The sequence below is a fragment of the Bidens hawaiensis genome, unplaced genomic scaffold, assembly GCF_021521415.1.
Source record: "Bidens hawaiensis isolate Kalapana, Puna unplaced genomic scaffold, B.hawaiensis_p1.1 tig00034594_1, whole genome shotgun sequence".
Classification (NCBI taxonomy): Eukaryota; Viridiplantae; Streptophyta; class Magnoliopsida; order Asterales; family Asteraceae; genus Bidens; species Bidens hawaiensis.
The window spans coordinates 121,189-129,667 of NW_027495974.1; the positions used below are offsets into that span (position 1 = coordinate 121,189).

The 8,479-nt window shown below is 34.7% G+C and overlaps 1 protein-coding gene across 1 annotated transcript; it reads left to right on the plus strand.

Moving 5' to 3' along the window:
• Positions 1-4,978: 4,978 nt before the first annotated feature.
• Positions 4,979-7,568, plus strand: LOC143586268 (histone deacetylase 8-like). Its single transcript, XM_077067849.1, has 3 exons — positions 4,979-5,268; positions 5,574-6,154; positions 7,191-7,568. Exons 1-3 carry the CDS (start codon positions 5,052-5,054, stop codon positions 7,497-7,499), a joined length of 1,107 nt encoding a protein of 368 aa, XP_076923964.1. The 5' UTR covers positions 4,979-5,051; the 3' UTR covers positions 7,500-7,568.
• The last annotated feature ends 911 nt before the right edge of the window (positions 7,569-8,479 follow it).

Below are 8,479 nucleotides of genomic sequence, written 5' to 3' on the forward strand. Positions count from 1 at the left end.
GTTTAGAAGTGTTGAATGTACATTTTATTATGGAGTTGGATATTATAATATTATTTTATACATTAACGAATGTTAAAGTTTAACGAACGGAAATATGTATATATATATATATATATAAGTTAAACTAGTTTTAAACGAACTTGACGGGTTTGAGATTTATAATGTTTATGAATTATGGATCTTAACGGAATTTTAGTTTTGAAAATAATTATGCTAACGTATTATAAAGTTCAACGAAATATTAGTTATTAATATAATATTACTTACGAGATTAATATTAACTTTGAATATATTAATGTTTACGGCCTTTACCGGTATATTTTAGTTTAGTATAAACGTTGTCGTTTGGAATTTATAAAGTTTACGACGATATTGTATATATATTTATATATTTATTTCATGAGTTTTAACAATTGTTTCGGAAAAGCTTGGTTTCCGGATGAAAAGGTTATAAAACAAACTAAAACAATTTTTATTTAATTATAAATGATTTATAAATATATAAGATTTATTAAAAACTAATAAAATGATTTGTAAATAAAAATACAAAAATAGATTGCAGTGACCCGGGTCTTCTTGACGTAAGTGAACATACACAACTACTGGACCAGAAACTCCTTTGTGTTATAACTCAGAAACCAAAACTATATAACTAATACACTTCAAGTTCATCATCTTCATATCAAACCCTAGGTGTTTAATTCGTTTAATCCATTGATTGTTTGTTTGATTTATGATAGGGGTTTTGTTAATCGGCTCAAAAGGACTCAAAAACAAATAACTATTACCTGTAACAACACTGGAATGATGGTGAACGGCGAGGTGATCGGAATCGGGTTTGACGAACGATTATGAGTTTTAGAGTGTAAATTAGATTAAAAGGATATTGTGGAAGAGTTTAGTTGCAGCTTAAAAGACTATGTATAATCACAATTGAATTGTAAAAATATAAATGCTCATTAACGTTTGTGTATAATAAATACGGCGAGTCGATTATTAATACGGGTTAATGGATAATTAAATGACGAATTAACTCACGTATTATTGCTTAAGAGTAACTGCGAAGTCGTTTAATATCAAATAATGGACCGAACGAGGCTGTTTATGTGGTGTTTGGTTTACTCCGGCGCCGATTTCCGGCCGCCGGAGGTCTCGCCGGGAATACATGACATAGGAATGTTGCTGCATGTTTTCAGTATTATTATTATTATTATTATTATTATTATTATTATTATTATTATTATTATTATATATTTTAATGAATCTACACTTTTTACCCTTAGACTTTCATATTTCTTTTAAATAAAATTAATATATATTTACATTTTGGACCTTGTACTTCTAAATGTTATATAAATGAATTAAAAGTTAATGATTTGAAAATATGTTCGTATTATACTCGGAAAGTTCGGGACTCGATTAAGAAACATGTTAAAACTTGAAATTTCGTTAATGAATTACACAAAATAGAAAAAGAACGAATAGTGACTATTAAACGTCGTAATTGTTATTAACAAATGAACGATAATTATATATATGTAGTATACGAATGATATGAATACCTCAAACATCAAATCAAATTGGTTAACGAACATAAATAAATTATATTGAGACGAAACTTGAAATATATATTTATATTTATACATATATTTACAAATAAAAATCCGAAAATTTAAAACGGGTCGGATTTTCGAGTTTGAAAAGTAACAAATGTTACAGATTGCATGCATTGGGAGTGGGGCAACTATCCAACAGCATGGCAAGTTCAATACACTTGTGGTGACCATGGAGTTCCAACGATTAGTTTTCAAGCCATTTTTTCACAGTACCTTTGGGTTTAGTCGTCCTACTTTGGCTCTGTCGGGTCCAACAATGGCATAAACGTTCTCAACTCGTCGTTCGCGCTAGAGTATTACATCTGGCGTAGCATACCGGTCTTATCGTTTTATGCTAACAATACTTGTTACTGTCACGGATACTATCTGGGAGATGACATATATCCGGTGTACTCGCTCATCGTGAAAACATTTCAAGACCCGATTGAAGAAAAAATAGAATATTTAAGAAGCAAGATTCTGCTAGAAAGGATATCGAGAGGTGTTCCGGGTTTCTGGAAAAACGTTAGCATTATGTGAAAAACCCAGCCGTGTATGGTCGACAACAAAAAAAGAGCGATGCCATGCATACGTATATCATATTGCATAATATGATTTTTGTAGACAAGGGAAAAACAATATACCAGGGAGCGTTCCTGAACAATTTCCTGAAGCAACCGAAGAACAACGTTCACGAAACAAACACAAGCTCACATCAAGTGAGATACACAACCAACTTAAGGCGGATTTGGTTCATTTATGGGATAATCGTTTCGTTGAAGACGATGACGAAGTCGATCAACATGTAAGGCCCCGTCATCGGTACCCTACATTGGACGTTGGATTTACTCATAAACACAGTTCCAAATATCAGAGTTAATTAAAACTTTACGCGGAATATAAAACTTTCATTAAACATTCATAACAATTTATAAACTTGTCTAAATCAAACATTCTTGTCTTTTAAATTAAATATCAAATCATAAAAACAACTTGAGTCTTCAGATGCCAGCTTCTTTATTCATCTGCCATGTGCCCCGCTCAAGCTAGCTGTTTCATCCTACTCACTTGCGTGCATACTAAAAGTCAGCTACGCTGAGTGAGTTCTAGTTAATCATACATCATACAATACATATACTTACCTTCGATTATGCATCCGAAGATACATAATAATTACTCTACTAATTTACTTTCATTACATAATTTCATACATACTTTCATACTATATAATTAATGTCCATTCTATCTCATATATTATTAGGGTATGATCCCTCTGTCCTTGTCTATCTCAGATATTATTAGGGTCTGATCTATTTATTGTCTATCTTAGATATTATTAGGGTTTGATCCCTTTCTTCTCTATCTCAGATATTATTAGGGTCTGATCCCTCTTTTCTTCTCTATCTCAGATATTATTAGGGTTTGATCACTTTCTTCTTTATCTCAGATATTATTAGGGTTTGATCCCTTACTTCTTCATCTTCGTACATACTGCCCTTACATACCCGTAACGTACATATATTTTCTTTAATCATTCATACATATTCATGTGTTGTACATAGATATATATCATACACATCCATCTTTCATATACATACCTCCCTTGTCAATACGTGCAATATCCGAAGATCGTTCACGTACCGACAAGCTTTCAATCACGTCCATAATATAATATTTCACATAAATCATACATGGCATACACTTACCATTTAAGGTAAGTGTACTAACTATCACATCGAATATACACACGGCCACAAAAACATAACAAAGAAATGAGGCTAGAAACTCACCTGAATTCTGTTTTGTTCTCCGTTTATTGTTATTCCTTTCTTTAGTTGTGCACGGCTAGCGATATAACAATTTTGCGTATTAATTACTATCACTATTCATATCGCATTTCTAGTTTAATTATAACCCTCAACGAACAGGGATCCGGGGGCAGCGCCCCTAGCAGCGGGATTCTAGGGGCGGCAGCCCCTAGCGGGGTCCAAGGGGCAGAGCCCTTGGCTGGGGTTAAGCTGCCAGGTCAACTTGGAAAAATTTTATTTTCATTAACTATCTTAACACATTTTTCATTAGGATTTTAAATTATTATTTTATTCTCTAACTCATTCGTCATAGCGAATTGCCTCAGATTCGTTATGTAATCTTCCTCAATTCGTTATCCTGATTCGTCATTTTATCATCCTCTGATTCGTCATTCTGATTTGTTATTTGAACATGACTTGATTCGTTATCTTAATATAACGAATTGGTTAATTAACGAATCTCCTGATTCGTTATCATGACGAATTGATGATTAACGAATCTCCTGATTCGTTATTATGAACATAGCGAATTGGTGGGTGACGAATCACTCTATCTGATTCGTTATCTTATTATCACGAAATGACGAGTAACGAATAACCTAATTTGTTGCCGTAATCATAACGAATTGGGTGAGTAACGAATCACCTGATTCGTTATTTTAGCATAACGAATTGGGTCAGTCTTATCCAAACTTTGACTCAGAGGTCAAAGTCAAAATCGTCAAGAACAATAACAGTCAACCTTTATCAGATCTGCAATTAGACCTTAAATCTCAACGAAATAACACGAATTTGGTACCATTGAGCTCGCAATCACATCGCCTACAAACCCCAATCAACCAAACATCTAAACATTACGTTCTAATGGGTGCGATTGATCCATTTATATTACGATTTTTTTAGGTTAACAATTAACCTATCAAATGTTAACGGATTTCAGTAGGATTGTTGTTTTGGATTAATTTTTAACATACTAAAACAGATCTATGAATTCTAGACGTAATCCGGGCCTAAACGAACAAGTTCTCGATATAAACGTACCTTAAACGAGTCGATCTACGGACTCGATCTAGTATTGATGTAGGTTTGGCTCGTTACGACGTTCCAGCACCAACAAGCTCGGTTTTCACCTTCAGATCTTGTCTCGAGATTTATGGTGGTGTTAGTGTGTGTGTTTTATGGTGTAGGCTATTGTGTAGGGATGGATAAAAATGGAAAGGTTTATGATTTAAGGGATATTTATACTCTCTTAAGCCCATGGACCTAAGGCCCATTCCATCTCATTTCTTTTAAAGTCTAAGCTCATCATCATATAGTTTATTTATCTAAACCGACACACGACACTTTATTGAATAAACGAAATTTCATTTATTTATTATAATCAAAAGTAGGATGCTACAATCAACACTACAGCGAAAACGAAGACAAGTCTTAAATTAGTAAACGAGTCAGACAACGAGCAAATGTAGGCTTGGTTCGGTTGATTGAAAGTTTGTATATGAGCCAAACAAGCAAGTCAGTTGACTCAGCTTGTGAAGGACCAATACCAATCATATATCGTTTCTTCTTCTTGTTCCTGCGGATGAGGTACGGAGTATATATGAACGGCAGGATGTCGGAGCTTGTGAACGTATTTTGAGAGGAGGGCATGCTGGAGCATTACACCGGCCACGGAGTATTCGACTCAGGAACCGACCCGGGTTTCCTGGACGTACTCGAAAAGCACCCGGAAAACTCCGACAGGGTCCGAAACATGCTCTCCATCCTTAAACGAGGCCCCATTTCCACATTCATAAAATGGCATTCTTCTTCTTCTTCTTCTACTCCTGCTACCGTCTCACAATTGCTCACCTTCCATACTCAAGGTATAACTAACTATTTATTCATTAATATTAAAATATCCCTTAACTGACTGACCAACATATGATCATAAACTACAACATACTATTCACTTTTTATGATTTCTTTTCTTGTAATAATATACAACACCATTGATCAACTTAAGTTTCTAACAATTTGACATCAAAATACGAACTTCACCTCATTTTTGTATTAGCAATTCAATCAGGTAACCCATGTTCTTGCTTTTACTTCTTGTATAAATCATGTACCTGATATTTTAAATATATATATATATATATATATATATATATATATATTAATCGAACAGGATACATCAATTCCCTACTCGAAGCAGACAAAGCTGGTGGAAAAACAATCTGCACTGGAACTTTTCTAAACATCGGATCATGGAACGCTGCACTGTTAGCTGCAGGCACTACAATTTCAGCAATGAAGTGCATACTCGATCACCATGCCAAATTATGTTATGCACTGGTCAGACCACCCGGTCACCATGCTCAGCCGACTCAAGCCGACGGCTACTGCTTTCTAAACAACGCAGGTCTTGCAGTTCAAACCGCTTTGGACTCCAGTTGCAAACGGGTTGCAGTTATTGATATTTCTGTTCATTATGGCAATGGAACCGCAGAGGGGTTTTACAGGTCGGATAAAGTGCTTACCATTTCTCTTCATATGAATCATGGTTCGTGGGGCCCATCTCATCCTCAAAGTGGAGGGGTGGATGAGCTTGGTGAAGGGGCGGGATTTGGGTATAATTTAAATGTACCGTTACCAAATGGGACCGGAGATAAGGGGTATAAGTATGCGATGAATGAGGTGGTTGTTCCGGCAGTTAGAAAGTTTGATCCTGATATGATGGTTTTTGTTGTCGGCCAAGATTCAAGTGCTGTAAGTTGTTGTTTTGGATAATCACTTGTCGGGTGGTAAAACAGGCGGGTCAAGCAGGTTTAGTTAGGGGTGTAAACGAGCTGAGTCAAGTTGAGCTTGGCTCATTTAACTTACCTGAGCTCGAGCTCAGCTCATTTAACATATCAGAGCTCGAGCCTGGCTCGTTACTTTAAACGTACCAGAGCTCTAGCTCGCCTTGTTTAACTTACCTGAGCTCGAGCTCGTTTAACTTGAGCTTGCCTCGTTTAAGTTACTTGAGCTCGAGCTCGGCTTATTTAAGTTACATGAGCTCGAGCTCGGTTCATTAAACTTACATGAGTTCAAGCTCAGCTTTTGAGTAGCTTTTCAAGCTCGGGCTTGTTTTTGTATATTATTGTATTAACTAATTTATATACATTTATGATTATTTTTGTATTTTTATTTTTTTATTTGTAATTTAATACTTATTATTTAGTTATTTTTATCATAATTTTATACAGACTAATAATTATTATATAAATAACAGGCACGTTTATGCCCGCGTTCCTATTTGAGTTCGATAAGTGAAGCTCGAGCTCAGGCTCGTTTATTAAACAAGCTTATGCTTAGGCTCATGCTTGGCTTGCGTACACCCCTAGGCGGTTTGGATAGTGACATAATAGGTCAAAACAGTTAGTCGGTTATGGGTTTACTTGTCCTGGCTTTTATAACTTTTATGAATAGTAGTTAATACATCAAAAGCAACATTATTACAATAATAATTTAGATCTTTGGATTAAACAAGGTTATATGCTTGAAAAATAGGTGTTGGGCAACTTTTAACCCATTTGACCCAATCCTTTTAACCTAGTTTTCATTTTATATCCATCTGAGATATTAAACAACCCAAATCAACTGTTCACTTATATACGGGCCGAATTTGCCAAAATGGAGGTACTGGTATATTAGTACAATTGACTTTTTGAGGTCAAACAACTTATTTAAATCATTGACTATCTATGAAAGTTAAATGATTACTTTAAACAGTAACACGAGATTTAATAACTAATATTTGCAGTTTGATCCAAATGGAAGACAATGTTTGACCATGGAGGGTTATAGAGACATTGGGAAGATAATTCGCAATCTAGCAGATGAACACAGCAATGGGCGAATCTTAATCGTGCAAGAAGGCGGATATCATATCACATATTCGGCTTATTGTCTTGATGCAACTCTTGAAGGGGTGCTCAATCTTCCAAGTCCTCTGTTAGATGATCCTATTGCTTATTACCCTGAGGATGACACAGTTGCTGTGAAAGCAGTTGACTCAATCAAACACCAACTAACACAGGTTGTACCATTCCTAAGAGAACCCAACCAATAGATTTTTTTCTTTTTTTTTATGTATGTGAAATTGATTCCAGAGGATTAAAAGTTGTAGCAGATTTTTTGTGTTTTGTGACCCTTTTCAAGTACATTAGTAATTTGTATTATCAAATCTATTCTGTTTTTAAATCATTATTAATGTAGTAATTCGGTAAAATTACAAAAGTATAGAATGTTTTACTTTTAAAAACACTAATTGATATGTTTTCTACACCATTTTCTTTTTTCTATACAAAGCTTTTAACTTAAATAATTTATTTTACCAAGTTATACCAAGTTTATTAAATAAATATTTTCTTTTCGCGAAAAAATTAATTTGATTATGTAAAATAATATGGAAACTAGTAAGCGTCCCCGTGTTGCAGCAGGGGCGTTGATACACATTAGTCTGTGCGTCGCAACGGGAACATTGATAAAACATAAAGCTAATTAAGTATGTTTGCGATCCACCGGCGAGGGCGTTGATACACACTAGTTGAGGTCCACCACCGCTCTCATCACAAAGAACCAAGACTGCGAAAAGGTTTCTATTGATCTACTCAACCCCATCCACCCCCCCCCCCCCCACCCTTTTCTCTGTTTGGATAAGCGCACGTCAGTTAATAGATTGGCGATTCAATGAGAAGAGAGTACAAGAAGTTATGCCAAGCTTAGAGTATTCACATCCTACCAATCAAATTATGTGAGTGAGATTTTTATAATGTAGGGAGTGGTTTATGGTGTTGTGAGTGAAGAAGAGAGAAGTATAGTAATTTTCTGTATATTTGAAAAGTTACTGTTCACATCATATAATTTTTTAATATATTTTGAAATTGATTGTGAGTAAAGGAAAGATAAATGGTAATGATAAACGTATAAAAAAAAGTTTTATTTAAATGAAATGATGGAGAAAACATAATAACTTTTAGTATAATTTTGGATTTAGAGATAGATGATTGGATGTGAATGTTCTGACTCATCCAACCCTCTATTTTATGT

Excerpts from the sequence above, each read along its gene's own strand:
- LOC143586268 (XM_077067849.1), top strand. The coding sequence starts at position 5,052 with ATGCTGGAGCATTACACCGGCCACGGAGTATTCGACTCAGGAACCGAC. Across the intron at positions 5,269-5,573 it reads GCTCACCTTCCATACTCAAG|GATACATCAATTCCCTACTC; the intron begins GTATAACTAACT and ends TTAATCGAACAG. Across the intron at positions 6,155-7,190 it reads TCGGCCAAGATTCAAGTGCT|TTTGATCCAAATGGAAGACA; the intron begins GTAAGTTGTTGT and ends TAATATTTGCAG.